The sequence below is a fragment of the Ischnura elegans genome, chromosome 11 (assembly GCF_921293095.1).
Source record: "Ischnura elegans chromosome 11, ioIscEleg1.1, whole genome shotgun sequence".
NCBI classification, from domain to species: domain Eukaryota; kingdom Metazoa; phylum Arthropoda; class Insecta; order Odonata; family Coenagrionidae; genus Ischnura; species Ischnura elegans.
The window spans coordinates 96,128,185-96,144,696 of NC_060256.1; the positions used below are offsets into that span (position 1 = coordinate 96,128,185).

Sequence of the window (16,512 nt, forward strand, 5' to 3'; positions counted from 1 at the left end):
AAAGCAAAATTCTTGGCCAAAGAAATGCAATATATCGTAGTATAATAATCAGAGAATCGGTGTAAATTACCAAAATACCATAAAATATGAATCAGGAATACGGTTACACCCTTTCCAGCATCTGGAATTTCCAGCACCACGCTTGTTTCTGGACCCCAGAAGGACCCCCCTGCCCCGTATAGGGACCAATCAGCGACGGGCAAGCGCTCCCTCAGTCTGGCGCCACCGTATAAACATCGGGCAACTCAGCCTGGCCTGAGGACACCTACAGCACAGTTGGTGAAACGTCGCCATCAAAATGACAGCGCGGACGGAAACAGGAAATCTATCCAACGGCGTACTAGTTGTATTATTCGATCTTGGGAATGCAATTACTTAAACCTTTAAAACACAACGGCCACATTATCTGGTTTTTATTCCGCTACATTACCTCCTCAGTCTCAGTTATCAGTGTTCGCGCCACAAAAAAATTGTATCTTGGAGCTTTTGGTCACCAGTGCGAATTAGGTACCTTGACCTACCACTATTCAACTTTGTAGTCTATTATGTTTTTTGGCTGTTGCTGGATACCAAAACTTGTTCCAAATCCATTTCCCTTAATAACGGGCACCGATTTCCTTATGTTCAGCCATTATCTCATGCTTTCATGATAGGAATTAACGAGTTGAAGGAATAAATTTATATGCAAATCTTAAAATTTTTAAATATATTTTATAAAAATAAAATTTACAAAATAGGGGTCACGTTTCCCACAAAACCATTTCAGTTGTGCTTCCGCTAGTTTTCTAGCAGCCACAGCTTGCCTCAGTCTATCTTTTGTTATTTTAACCTTCTCCAGGGATCTTTCTATCTTCATTTCATACTATCTTCGTAAATGGTTCCTCTCCTCTTCCATCATTTCCAACCTGGCCCTTAACTCCCTCTCAGCAATGCCCATGGAAGTATTGGCTGAAAGCATCCAGGAAGAAATTATAAATTAACAACAATATATCATACATCATTTTTAGGAAAAAATAAATAAACAGAGCTGAAAGCATGATCATTTTTCAATTTTTTTTAATCACAGAAAATGTAGCATTGTGACTTAAACGACATATTTTTTTCGAAAACTTCTATATTAAAATATCGTTTAGATGGTTATAAATTTTATCCCACGGCCTCCCAAAGCTTCTATTTAAATAATTTTCGATAGAATTTGCATCGAGTCCAACGGCTAATATCATTTAATTTAATAATGCAATATTACTAGCTATCAAAACACTAGCACTATTTACCCCAGGTAATTTTCAAGGAATATTGAGGACTGTTATTCATTTTCATTAAAATTATCAACTTCACATCTAATCACACCAAAGAAATTAATACAGCAATTAGCAAATAATTCAAGAGCAAAAAAAGCACCCGCATTTCAGAAACACCGTTTTTCAGGCTCAATAGGCAAATAAATATGCGCCCGTCAGCACGTAAAAACTCATACCGTAATACACTCCAAATATTACTCCTACCCACATTACTGGATCCTCTCAGAATGAATGCACATTTTACTTTCTTTACTTCAAATATTCTGTTGCTAAATAGGTACGCTGCAATCTCATTATGAAATCAACAGAAAATGCTGAATCCGGCAAGGCGAGGATGTTTTCTTCAAAATTGTATTACCAACTACGTAAAATCAATTAACCTGCAGATAAATACCTGAAAGAGACATACTAAACTTACCTTTACTTGCATAGCCTTTTTATTTACCTTTTCAGTTATTTTACATCTCTTCTAACAACATCGCGGTGACAGTTGAACTCACTCCGTACAGATAGCCACGCCTTCTTCTTCACCTCGCATTGAACGCTGTCCGTTCAATGCGAGGTTTGTTTTCAATAGAACATTTGTATTTTTCAATGAAATCGCACAATATTTTCTTCTCCGTAGCTGAAAACGAAGTATTTCGCGCCGCCATCTCAAGTTCTTTGTACAAAAACACCTATAAAAATAAAGTAAATAAACACCTCTGTTGTCGTTACGGCCCATAGTTACCACGTTCGGAGTCCCCTTACTAGGGGAATCCAAGGGGACGACTATTAATACCGATGTTGAAGATTCCCCTTGGAGTCCCTTGGGAAGGGTGCCCCTAGGGGACCCTAAGGGGAACGACTATTAATACGGCCCTAAGACTCGCTTCTGCACCGTGAAGAAGATTCAGAATATCCTACCTTCACCGAAGGATAGCCATCCTCCCCTTCAATCTATGGGAGTGTACGAGGTTCCCTGATGCTGCGGCAGAAGCTACGTGGGACAGAGCAAGCGTTCAATCTCCCAAAGGCTTAAGGAGCACGAAAGGGCGTTAAAATTACATCAGTGGGACGCATCAGCTGTTGCTGAACATTTTGCCTCCAGCCCTGGGCATAGAATAATGTTTGACGCTACACGGGTATTAGCGAAGACGGAAGAATACCACCCGCGTCTTATACGTGAATCCATCGAGATAGCGAAAAGACCTAATAACTTTAATAGGGAGGATGGGTATAACCTCAGCCGTATATGGAGAGGGTTCCTAGCACAATATAATGACCAACGGCTATCGCCTAAAATTCAAATCCGGCACAACAATGGGTAGCGAAAAACATATATAAGCTCGGGACGAGAATAAATTCCTTACATTCTCTTGATAACGCTCCCAGTAGGAAAAGTGAAACGTCGAGTAAAAATTTTTTCTACACAGCAATACCCGAAAACCATCACCAACATAGTATGATAGATTCAGATCCATAACAATGTGAGCAAATAATGCGTGTCATCATAAGCAATTTGTATTTACCGCACTCTTAGGATGTCATCAGAGTTCTCTACCTTACACTCTCAATACTACGCACTCACCATGTTATTATTTGGCAATATAGAGGACTCTGGGTGTCATTTTTTCGTGCCACCACCACGGTCTTAGAATATGAGAGCCACCACCTAGCAGAATAATGGAGAAGCAGAGGAGTTGTCGCCGTTAATAGAGTCGCAATTCACAGTTAATTATCCCATGGAGATAACGCTCATAGACAGCAAAGGCGGAGGTCAGTTAGAAGGGTATTATATGAAGCGAAAAATAGCCACAAGTTATGGGGTCCAGATTGCGTGACTGCGGTAGTTGTTTAGAGATGAGATCCTTACTCCGAAGAATCGACGACGGATGATATATTCTATTGCACAAAAAATTGACGGGAGAGAATTACTATGCATGCAAGACCAGAGCTAAGGGAGCATGTCTGCGCGCTGGATGTTGGGAGGCTGTCGTTGGTTGGAACTTTGAAGCCAACGCGAATGCGGAAACAACGGGCGTTCTAAGTGGATTGAACGGGATGGCAACAGGTATTTTCTATTCCATTGTATTAATCTCATATTTGGATGATATTTGCGACGGTGAAACCCCGAAGGAGATATGGAAGATGTTAGAGGAGCTTTGTACGTATTACGAACTTCTTGACCAATGTGCAATGCTTAACAACGATGATTTGATTGTGCGTGACTACTTTAGTTTTAATGGCTGGTTTAAACCACCGTGCCGTTAATGCACCGTGAATTCACGGTGCATTAACGAATACATCGAGTTGATTTCGAGACGATTTTTCTGGAACGGAACGAGAGCGAATGCACGAACCACATCAATGTGATGTCTAACTCAGTAGCGCAGCGAGGGGGGGGTTTTGGGGATAAACCCCCCCCCCCCCCCCAGAGCTCAGATAAATTTCTAAGTTTAATCCATTCTACTTAATGGATTGGTGTTACTTATATAGTAGTGGTAGGATTAATCAAATATCTCTCATAAAGCGGTAAAACTAGTCATTTTGATCCATCAGTCTTAAAATTTTCTGGAGGAGGCCCCCCCCCGCAACTCCCACTGACCCTGACGTGTATGCAATACCCCACACTCCAAAGTATTAGTTGCACCTAAAACCCCCCCTAACCTTAATTCTTAGCTGCACCCCTGGTCTAATTAGAACTGTTTCTATATGCATACTGTTCATGCACTCGCTCCAGTCGGGTTGGTTGTACTCGGTGCATTTTCGTGTCCATTCATGCGTTCGAACATTTAGACATTAACTCGTTCGCGTTTATGCATCGGTTGACCGGGCCTTCATTAATTAATGTGATAAGAAATTGAAGAAGTGTGGCTTTGCAATATCAGATGGACAAAGAGCAAAGTTTTGCATTAGAGGATTACCGACAGGAAAGTTTGAAGGCCTCATTAGAATTTTAGCACGTGAGATTTACTTAGGAGAATTTTCAACAATTAAAGTGAATTAAGCAAAACTTGTACAGGAAGAGAAAAGTTGTAATGCAGATATCGAGGTTAGATCAACATCACGCTCAGAAGGTCAATGAATGAGAAGAAAAGGAATGTAGTGGAGTGAATGCCTCAAGGGAGAATGCAAATAAGCAGCGAAATAAGCTGGCCGAAGTGAGAGCAGGAGAAGCAGTGTGTCTGAAGGTTTTGTTGTGCTTGCAGATCATCAAGCCACATATGCTTAACGTGCCCCAAAATCAACAAAGAATGTGAAAGGCAGGATAAATTGGAGCAGAAAATGAATTTGGAGGAACGTACTACATCAGTGGTCAAGGAGTGGCAGTCTGACAACAGAGGAGAATTTATTGTCTATATCAGCGGTTCCCAAAGTGGGGGTCGCGACCCCCAAGGGGGTCGTAGGCCGTTCGGAAAGGGGTCGCAAGATATTAATAATATGGTGAACAACGTACTTAAACTTGGACGACCATTTTTAGGGTCTAAAAAGAATGAGCTAAAATGGGTCGCGGAAAGAAAAAGTTTGGGAACCGCTGGTCTATATCATTGCAAAAGCATGTGGATAAGAGTGGGTATCCATAGGTATCCATCACAGACTATCTCCACAACAGAATGGTTTTTCAGCAAGTTGACTCTTATTTCAATCATGTTCCCCTAATTACTTTTGGACTGAAGCAGTGAAAAACAGCAGTATATCTTTGAAATTGCTGTTGTTCAGAAGCCATTGGAGGTAGAATTCCAGTAAGTATAGGTCTTGCTGTGCCAGCTTGGAAAGAAAATCCAAGGGGAGAACTGAGTGCACAGGCCACAGGATGTGTCATTTAAGGTTATCAGGTTGGATACACGGCTTATCGATTGTGGGACATTAAAAACAGCAGCATAATCCTTAATAGGGATGTTGTCTTCAAAGAAGGTATATTTCCATTTATGTGTGTGAAGGGACCAGTCAGAGACAAAGGCCGGGGATGGGGAATTAATATCCCAGATTCATCACATTTTGCCAGAGGTTAATTGAATAGATTCTCGAACCAGAGGATGTGGCAGCAGGTGCAACGATGGTCTTGGGAGAGCCACCAGATGCAGCTCAGGAGAAACTTGAACCAGGCGAGGCAGTTCCACGTCTAAGAAAAGGGATCGAGTGTTCTTGTTGCAAAAACCTTGGTGATGTTTCTAATACAGCAAGGGAAGCACTTCAGAGACCTGAAGCTGAACAGTGGAGACAAGCCATGGAAGCAGAACTTGATAACATGCAGCAGCAAGAAACATGGGAGATTATACATTGGGTAGTCATTGGGTTTTTTGTGAAGAAAAGGGATCGGCTAGAGGACGTGGTGAAGTTAAAAGCAAAGTTAGTAGCCCAAGGCCTTAGCAAAACCCATGGCATTGATTATACTGAAACGTTTAGCCCTGTTATACATAAGGAAATTACAAGAGTTCTCATGGATATGGCTTCTGAAAATGACTGGCAAATGAAGCATTGTGGGAGCATATTTAAATAGACCTGAAGAAGTTATTGTATTCGTGGAGCAGGCCTCTTGCATGGGCAATTGGATAGTGATAATTTTGTGAACAAATTTTAACAAAAAAATTATTATGGTCTTAAAAAAGCTGGCAGATATTGGAACAGTTTTTTGAAAGATTTTTTTGTGGAAGACTGAATTGTGTAAGTGTAAGACTGAACCTAGTGTGTATTTTTCTGAATCAGTAATTGTTGGATTGTACATTGATGACTTTCTTGTGATAGGCTTGCCTAAGCAGATTGAACATTTTAAGGTATAAGCAAAAAATATATTTTTTGGCAATTATGATTCTTTTGAAAAAAAGTTTTGACTTGTTAGTTTAGCATTTAGGTTCATTTGTTTACAATGAAGGCAGGTGTCAGATTCATAACATTGTGAGCTAATAAAGCAAGTTAATGTAAACAATTTGTATTCGCTGCACGCATAGGATGTCATTGTTTTGTATTGTGCTACCACCTAGCAGAATAAAGAAGAAGTGGAGCAATTGTCCCTGCCAATGGAGTCTATCAGTTCACTCTTAATTACACCAAGGAGATAATAGTCAGGGAAGGTTTGTTAGAAGTGTATTTAACTCGGCGAAGAATAGTTACAAAAGGCACTGATAATAAAGGAATTGCACTATAGCCAGAAGAATTTTGATGGCATGCAGTGACGTAGCCTCTCCTCCCCCCTTTAGCCTTTAAAAGAGATGCCAAAAACAAGTAAAATGGCCTCAATAATAGATAGCTGTTCAAAATGAGTTTTTGAGTCTTAAAAAATCTCATTTTCAACATCAAAAATTTTCCTGGGGAGTTTTTCATGCATTCCAAAATTTCTGGTAAACCCCCTGGTTTTCAAAATTTCAAAATTCTTGCTATGCTACTGACGACATAGAGAAGAAAATTTGCACATTGGACCTCAAATAGGTGATATTACAGGAAAAGGGATTTTAAGGTAAAATAAGCATTTTCAAGCCGTAAAAAAATGGCCTTAATTTTCTGCTGAATTAACTTGTATCATGTAATAGGTTTCTTGAGTGAAAGAAAAAAGAAAATCTAGGCATTTTAGGCAACATATTCTGTGTACCTATAGTATTACATTAAAAATGAGTGGTTTTTCAGCAAGGAATATATTACATGTAAGGCTCCATGTGAAATGTAACAGCTCCGGTACATTTACTTTTTAAAATTTGAATTCACACACACCAGTACCAGTTCCAATTTTAAAAACTAACTAGATAGTTACACTTTCAAGCAGCTATAATTACAGTCTTTTCAGAAATTCAAAAAAAACGCCCCTCTTGGCCTATGCAGCACAATGGAATTAGTTTTTTTGAACTGTGAAGTCTTTCCTCTGTATTGAGAAACATAAGTAGCGTTGTACTCACAACAATCGTATTTAATGAAGAGTGGAGAGTGCATGCATGCATCAGTAGATGTCTTATTTCAGACTGGAGGAGGGAGTTTGTAAAAAGACATGCATTCTCTTACATAATGCAAGGGCAAGCCTAAATTGATAGGTTTGAATGGGCTGACACTTGAACAGCCCCAATGGTTACGTTTCGAGTTTCTCATTTCATGATCACGTTGTAATCTGAGTGTCTTTCTTTTCCCTTGAGATTCCTCTGAATAATTTCTTTCTCTAAGAACAGCTGGTCTGTTGGTTCTTATGGCTTACCATTGGCCCTTAGATCCCCCAATACACAAAAAAGGATCTGGCACTATCTCAAGAGATTTATAGACCAATATCTTAACTCTCAGCCTTTTCGAAGATACTTGAGAAACTATTTTACCAGCTCATACTCGCAACCTGAAATCCTTCAACATCCTCCAAATTGCTCTGCATAGTTTTTGGCAATCCCACTCAACAAATATAGCAATTTTCTATAATTTTTTATGCCTTCTTAAGATGGCTTCAAGTGTTTTCTTTGACTCCTGATTTTGTATGCGCTAATGACACCATCATCCTCACAACTGGTGAAAATATGGATAATCTAGTGACTAACACCAGAGCATCAGCCAACCCAATGCTGGGCCGGTTCAAATTGAATGATTAGCAACTTAACTATGGAAAAAATGTGTAACTTAAATGCCTTAACAAGCACTCCCGTAATCATTCCATAATGACTCTGTAATTTGGGATCATAAACCATTCACCATTCACTCCTTCAATGCAATTTCTGGGCATTCAACCATCTGAAGATCTTGACTGGGCATCACATGTTCATGCCTTGACCAAGAGAATCTCATTTGTTATGTTTTTAATGAGAAAATTGTCTGAAATAATCTCCATTGAGATACTTACTATCCTGAAATACATCTTCTGCTAATCTATGGTGTAATATTCTGGAGTTATGCCTCCTCCTGTTCCAAAGCATTCTTAGCACAGAAGAGAGCTGTAAAAGTCAATGTAATGTAAAGCTGCTGTCCCAAAAAGAAATGTGCTCTGAAAGGGTATTTACTATGCCAAAAATTTTACCTCCTTAATGATTTTTTATTAATTGCTTATACATACTATTACCTAGACGATTTCCTCGCATATATTTCTCTTTGCTCATATTTACATTTATAAACTGCATTTTTTTATATTTGGCTGTTTTTTAAGTCCACTTCATGTTTGACCAATTGGAACATTAAAAAGTTATTATAATTATTATTAGTAATACCAATCTCAAGTATTTTTAAATCTATTTCCCGCAACTATGCAATAATTGAAATAATAATAATATATTTACTGGCCCCATATATCTAATATGATACATAGATGTTAGGTAACTCAAAGTAGTAGGTATAAAGTATGCAAACTGTGCAAATTCAAATATTAAATTATTAAAAAATACATTTGAAATAAATGTTTTTTTGTCATGAGGACACAGTTCGATTCTCCTTTGAATTATAAAAGAACTCTTAATAGCAATGAATTCTCTTTTATTAAATATATTGAAACTTTCTGTTTTTATGATATTTTCAGGTTGCTTATTAAAGTATTTCAGGTCCGTTTCATATGGGCCTTCAATGAGCATATTGAGGCGACTTTATAACACGCATATTTCTGATTTTTGTCTTGTGTTTACAATCATGAAAGCTGCTGTTCTTACTGAAATGTTTTTTGAACTAATAGACAAACGAGATGATATGGATTTCAAATCTAATGCAATCAGTATAATATAAAGTGCATGTCATTGATGAAGAAAGTGCTATAGCTAATAACTCTCATTCTTATTGCATTCTGCTTATTTAACATGTGGGATCTTCGCCTGATGCAATTTCATGACTCCTGTGTACATCACCTTCGTTTGACCATTGAATACTTGCTGATGTATTGATGCCTTGTCATAGATATCTTCTGTAATCACATTCTGCCGGGTAAGTGCACGTTTTTACTCTTTTGAATCTATAATTTTATGAAGTACATGCATGTTTGTACAGAGGAAAGAGTACCCATTTGTATTTTCTCTTTGAGGTCTGCTTTGCTGTACATGTCAGATTATAAAGCAAAAGGAAGGGTATATGTACTTGTAATTGAGTAAGGTCTTGGATGATATTTAAATGACTAAAATTTAATGAGATCAAAATTGTAGAGGTACATTCCACAGCACTCACATGTGTGTCTTACAATCTTTTTTCAGCTCTACCTGCTTTTCTTCTTTGGGAAAAAAAATAAAAATATAACCAAAAAAAGAAATTTTCATTTAAATTCTTGGGGAATGTAAATTGCACAAACTAAAAGTGTATATGTAATACATATTGACAAATTTACAAACATTAGGTTTAAGACTTATTAATATGATGCCAGTTTTCTTTAAATACTTTTATTCAATCGTTTCATTCGTATTAATTTATTTGATCGTTTTTTTATTATAGAATTGTAGTGTGTTCATTCAGTCTATTGTGCTGGCATTTCACCCGATAGTCAATGGTATGCTAAACTCAGAGCTAGTAGGTGGGCTCATGGCGTTTATTTATCATTCTGTAATTGTAATGGAGAATGTTTAGTTTCCTCTCCTCAGGTTTATTACCCATGACTGGTTACAGTTGTTAGGCCATCTTAATCATCTCCTTAACCTTTGTCAAACCATCCCCCTTAATTCTGCTCACCTTTGCTTAACCCTATTCATTGTCCACCCCATTTTATTCCCCCCAAATTACTGCTAATATGTGCGTACGTACCTTGCTTCTTCTCCCCCTCAACCCCACCTCTCTTACAACCTCACCCCTCCCAAAGAATGCACACATAAAGGCTGATACCTGAGAATCATGATGTACTAGAAGATGGCTTAACAGCCAAAACTAGTTGTGTCTATTAAATCCGTCAAAGTAGCTGAACTTATTTCATTATTATTATGGATTCCTTCGGCCACGTACGTAGCACCATCGTGCTTTACAGCAAATGTAAACTCTTATTCTAGAAACATACGATATGAAGTTGAATAAACTCCTGAATTGTTGGTCATAAATATTTTTAAATTGCTTTTTAATCATACAGAAAATAGACTAACTTCGTAAATGGTGCACATAAGGACTTTGGGAACCATTGGAAAAAGTCCTAAACACATGAGTGATTATGATCAGGGTAATTTCTTCTTTTGCAGGTGACTTTTAAATGCAGTTTTTCACTAAAAAGTGTCTCCAATCTACACTTTCATTTTTTTTAATGTTCCCATATGATGGATTATTTCTTCATCTGTCTTTATAAGAATGGTATGCGTGTATAAATTGACATGAATTGCCGTGAGAAAAAATGCTCCAGGACTGGGAATCAATGCGCAAACCTTTGGCTTTTGAGGGTCACCTCACAGACCACTGCACTATACAGGTTCCTGATTTTCCCTGGCAATTGTACTGAGGTTCATTGTACTTCGTATACCATGACTAGACTACATCTAGTAGCATGGCCCTAGGTATGATTGCCATGGGAATGAAGGAATCTGGAGAGCATTGTGGTCGGCGCAGTGGCCCAGAATTCCAAAGGTCCATGGTTTGATTCCTGATGGAGCAAAATTTATACTCCTGGCAATTAATTCACGTGAATTTCATGTCATTCATGCGGCAGGATTAAAATACAATGCAAGCATAGATTTGTTGCTACTTTGCTAATCTAGTTAATTGTCTGTGTTGCCAAGGTGTCGGTGGTGGTGGATGGCATTTACTCTGAGCACTCACACACGGCTGGCACCTTCTCGTTCCTCTCGTCGAGTCTGGTGTACGTGGGGGGAAGTGAGGACCCAAGGTCCCTCCAAGGCTCACTGCGGGCCCATGCCAACTTTGTCGGCTGCTTACGCAAGGTTTGTTGCACAATGAAATTATCTTCTCATGATTATTATCTCTCTGTAGTTCTGGATAGGAGTATGTTAATTCATTTTACAAAGAAATGCATTTTGCTCTTGCTCCATCCTCATATGTAAGTTCAAGAAAGGTAACAATACCGTATACATATGTATGTTCAATATTGCATTTACAAAAAGGGAGTTAACCAATGAATTAGGCTATAAATTGAACACTTTTTATCTTACATTCAAAAAGCAAATTGCATTAAGTTGGGCTATTTTCGTGCAAGTGTTTTCATTGGTGGAAGGTTGATGAAAAATTCAATGAAAACCCAGTGCATGTTTCCATTTTTTACGTACGAAGTCTTGGCACCTAAAAAATGCTTTGATGGAAGCAACCATTGTTGAATATGAAGTGGAAAGGATCTCACAAATCATCTTTTTTTCCAAATTACTCTCACTATTCTCTTAGGAGATATGTACATACATGTGTACACAGCTGGTTTTGAAAAGTACAAATGTGCTCCTCCTCAACATAAGTGTATGATTTGTTCTGCTTCTTTTGTCTGGTTATTATTATTGGCTTTCACTGAATGATTGACCACTGGCAGTTGCTTATCTCCTGTGCTTTATGAGGATTGATGTACATGTATAACAAGACATGTTTTCTCAGCCTCTATTCTCATTGGTAGGTGGAGTTTACCGCTGACACTCTGAAGCTGAATCTGATTGACTTGGCTCGAGCCGGCAGCAAACTCATCTCCGTGGCTGGACGGCCCGAATTCATGTGCCAGGAAGTGGAAGCAGCAGACCCTGTCACGTTCACCAACAGTGATGCACATCTCGTGAGTATAATTATCTAGCACATGCATCTGTCACTTATCTCTAAGGTATGTTCCTAAAAAGTCTCTCATGTTCAGAGAATTTCGCATTGAGTGAGGGGTGTATTTCAGGCAATATAATTAACACTTAGTGTACAGCATGACTTTTCTGAGGGCTGTTTTATATCTTTAGACATATATATACAGTTAATTTGGCACAGTGATAGAAAATCCAAGTATATAATTGTCAAAGAGGCAGTTTACATTCAGGGCCTCATGACAGAATTGCTTGGCAAAAAGAAGTCTCTTGTTTTACTCAATGTCTATCAAACGGGTGCTCCAAAGTTAGCATGTAACCCAATTTTTCACAACAGAACCGAACACATTGACATTATCTCTTATGTAATTCAAACATAAAGCCAAATGTTTCTATTAAAGTGGTGGATCATTTGCTTTTTAAGAAGCATATGGTGATACATATCAATCTTTTGATATTCAAATGTGATAATATATGAGAATCTTGTAGTATTATGTAGTGAATAATATTTATGTATAAGTTGTTATGAGGTATCTTATAATATGTATATGCTACTTAAATTTGTTAAGTAATCTGAAATGTGAGCATTCATCTTTGTATGAATATGAAGCCACTCTATTAAGAGTGGGAACAGTCAAAGTTTAAACAGCTATTTCTCGCGAGTTGTTGTGAACTGTTCTGCTCTCGGATTAGCTCTGATAAGACTGCTCCATTCTTTTGGATACGTCTCTAGGCTCGTCTTCTCATGCCTTTGTTGCAGGTGCTGCCACCGTGGGACTCCCCACACTCTGGCTCGCTGTCTCTCAAGATGCGCACCAATGAGCCCGATGGCCTTCTCCTCTTCAACGGAGGTCTGCCGTCTCCCATGACGGCACCGCCTAAAGATGTGAGAACAATGGCCACTCTTTCTTCCATTTCCGTAGATATGTATCCGGTCAGGAGTCTCTTCTGCATTATTTCAGAATTTGGCATAAATTAGGATAACGTCACAGATTTAGCCAAGTATGGGCATTATTTGGAAGTTCATTAAGTGATTGGCTCTGGTGCGTGAGTTACAGCTCACTTAGAGGACTCATTTCTATGGGAACTGCTCATGTCTATCATTACATTGTTGTTGACTTGAGCAATAATTGACTCATTTAGCACAGCTCATGTATTAAAGAACCAGCAACTCTTTTTTTCATTCTGAATTACAGAATAACCCCTGTAGGCTGAAGGTGGTATTCTGTTCCCATTGAGCAAAATCACTTGGGCAAGCTGCTGTTATCTATTATCCACTTTTTAGGATTTTGATATTTGGGTTAACTGCAAAAATAATTTTGGTATTACGTATTAGTAATTACGAAAACTACCTGAAGTGCATATGTGTGTGTGTGTTTATCTTCTAGTTTTTGTGTTGTCTTCTTCAAGTGTTTATCTTCTAGTTCTAGTTTTTGTCTTGTTTTTTTTTTTAATTTTGTTGTTTTTCATGTTTTTAGACTATACTAGAAGTTATTACGGAGGCTTCCGCAGTTAGTTATTTGGTGATGGTTTTCCAGGTTTACACCGCGTTGATACATGTTTTGCGGACGACAGTTTCGGGCGCGTTCCAGCTCCCGTCTTCGGGTCCAAATGATTTGCAGATCTGTGATCCTTATTTATTTACAGCTAGTCAGACGGATGTTGATTTTTTAATTCCATTGTTGGAAAAGCCGTTTGAAAGATGAGGATAAAGGATAGCCGTCTTCCCTATTGAAGTTATTTGGGTGACTCGCTATTTCAATCGCCTCCCTTATCAGCCTAGGGAAATATTTATTTTCCCTGGCGATGTATGATGCATGGTCGGAACCTGGGCACGTCATACTTTTCAAGGAATCGAAAATCATCGCCAGGGAAAATAAATATTTCCCTAGGCTGATAAGGGAGGCGATTGAAATAGCGAGTCACCCAAATAGCTTCAATAGGGAAGACGGCTATCCTTTATCCTCATCTTTCAAACGGCTTTTCCAACAATGGAATTAAAAAATCAACATCCGTCTGACTAGCTGTAAATAAATAAGGATCACAGATCTGCAAATCATTTGGACCCGAAGACGGGAGCTGGAACGCGCCCGAAACTGTCGTCTGCAAAACATGTATCAACGCGGTGTAAACCCCGGAAAACCATCACCATATACTAGAAGTTACTTCCTAGGAATTCAATGTGATTTTTTGCCTAAATGAAAGTATATAAAAATCATTGTTATAAATTATCGTTAACTGATGAATATTGTGTGATACATGCTGTATCTTAGGGATATAATCTGTTGATTAATTGCCGTATTTATCTGAACATAGTCTCCCCCTTTTTTCCAAAAATTACCATGGTAAAAGTGAAGGGGAGGGGGGGGGCTATATTTAAATGCATATTTTATATTGGTTTGATTAAGAAAGAGAAATATAAAAATTAATGAAAGTTCAACATTAACTTATATGTACAGCAGTCATTTTTTATTTTGAAACTTATGGATATTCATTAAAAAGAGCGTGCACTCTTTTGGTAAAAATTAGGAGTATTTTAGTTATGGAACCAAAGTGAGAGAAAAGCTACATGCTCTACCTTGGAAATCAAAGAGATGCCAGGATGGTCTATTCTATTCGGGAGTGAAAATTCATAACCACCTTCATGAAAATATTTGGAATATTACAAGCTGAGAAAATTCTAAATCGAGTTGAAAAACTTACTTTACAGCAGATTATTCTATATTGTGGATTAATAGACTCTTTCCCCAACTAATAAAATGAAATACCAACAAAAATATCAATGTCAATCAATTGCAATACAATGTTAAGTTTTTCACTGTTAGGTACCCTTATGTATACAATTTTACTACTCTGATAAAGCCTATGTCTCCTTAAGTGCATGATCAAACAGGTGAATTAAGATAATTATTGTTATTATTATTATTACCTATTAATTTACGGAGATTCACGTTGACCTAAGTCAGTGGTTCGATTTCTGATCCAGTAAAATTTTTTCCTTTGGCAATTATTTTGAATGTGTATGTATGTATGTATGTATGAGTTTAACTCTGGCATATGTGCACAGGGGGAGTTTTTTGCCCTGGAGCTGATCAATGGACAGCTGTTTGCGCACTTTGACATGGGCTCGGGCAGTGTGCGCTCCAAGGGGTTGGCTCCCTCTCGCCTGGACGATGGATCGTGGCACGAGGTGTGGATCAGCCGGCAGGGCAAGGACATCACGCTCAAAGTGGACTCAGCTGCACCTTCACACTTCAGCTCACCAGGTGCCTACCCCATTTATTGCACATTCATTGCTTTCAAACCTCTCTCTCCATTTTGTGGACATGTTTTCAATTCTAGAAAAACAATCGACTCTCCAGTCATTTTTGAAATACAGGAAAGCTTTCCCATTGAATATTATGTGTAAACTTCCCTTGGGATTCCCACCAGGTTAGAAACTCCATTTCTGCAGACATTAAAAACTCTGAATCAAGGCAGGAAATGCCGAAACACTGACGCGTTGGTGGAAATGGTGCTCTAACCAGGTGGGATTCCCGAGAGAAGTTAACCCAGTTTATTCACAGGAAATCGTCAAATCTTTTTTTCAAAATTGTACTCGCCTTCTTAGAACAGCAGGTGCACCAATTTTACCTTTGTGGCACGAGGTTTGCTATTGTTGCTATTTCTATTTTGAGTCTTGGCAACACAGAGAATTTTTGTCTATTTTTTTAAATTTTAATTTTAGTTAACTCAAGGTCACTTTCATACAATGATTTTTTACGACATTCGGCATGAATTGTTAAGACGCCCAGAATCGATGTATTAAATATCTCTCTTTATGACATTATACTTTATTTAATGATCACAAAACAAGGAATCCATATATTCTTTGCATAAAAGAGGATAAATTAGTCATTCTATTTGGATTGCTCAGTTTTCATTCTTCCGAGCCAGCATGTGTGACCTGAATAAAACTTTCGAAGGAACTGTCCACGTTGATTTTGGTCCTGGCGACTTCAAGTGTGTTCAAAACTTTCATACAGATGGGACTCTGATTGAACGTCCGTTGGGCGTACGAGATCGGACAGTGCCCGGATGGATAGCCAGGACGGCAGCTGGTCGTCCTCTGGCTATCCGGAAAATCTGCAGGCACTGAGAGGACACGCTGGATGCACAGTGGACGTCCTTTGGCCACAATGTGCTGTTTGGGATGTTACTGTGCCATTAGACTGTTACAATTGGGCGGAGTAAATTCCTGTAACTGATCACGTACATAATTACACAATCCCAAACTCAGGTGCCTGCGACGTGTGCAAATGTATGTATGCGAAGGAAGCCCATGCATGTACATATTTCAAATGGTCGATTGCCTCCACCAGGGAATGCTGCTGACCTGAATCTTGATGGGCCGATGCTGCTCGGAGGTGTTGGGCCCCGTCCGCCTGTCTACATCCCGCCTTGCGTCTGGTCTGTGTCCTTGCGCAAAGGGTTTGTTGGGTGCATTCGAGACGTTGTGGTGAACGGAAAGGTGATGGATATTGCTGAGTTTGCTCGGAATCAAGTTGGTGGTGAGTGGTGGATGGATGACTGCAATTCATCTAGTCTCCTATCGAGCCTCCCCA

General features: G+C 38.7%; 1 protein-coding gene and 1 long non-coding RNA gene across 4 annotated transcripts in view; one reads left to right on the forward strand and one right to left on the reverse strand.

Annotated features, from left to right (window-relative positions):
- The window catches only part of LOC124167517 (neurexin-1), a 267,454-nt gene that overhangs the window by 177,978 nt on the left and 72,964 nt on the right, over window positions 1-16,512 (forward strand). For all 3 annotated transcript variants that reach the window (XM_046545448.1, XM_046545449.1, XM_046545450.1), the window contains exons 6-11: window positions 9,123-9,149; window positions 10,907-11,068; window positions 11,743-11,895; window positions 12,669-12,794; window positions 14,976-15,174; window positions 16,270-16,458. In XM_046545448.1, coding sequence (XP_046401404.1) covers window positions 9,123-9,149; window positions 10,907-11,068; window positions 11,743-11,895; window positions 12,669-12,794; window positions 14,976-15,174; window positions 16,270-16,458 — 856 coding nt within the window. The remainder of the gene's footprint in view (window positions 1-9,122; window positions 9,150-10,906; window positions 11,069-11,742; window positions 11,896-12,668; window positions 12,795-14,975; window positions 15,175-16,269; window positions 16,459-16,512) is intronic.
- LOC124167518 lies at window positions 689-2,162 on the reverse strand. The gene is made up of 2 exons (XR_006866703.1): window positions 1,747-2,162; window positions 689-948 (listed from the first exon to the last, which is right to left on the reverse strand). It is a non-coding gene; the product is annotated as an uncharacterized LOC124167518 (long non-coding RNA).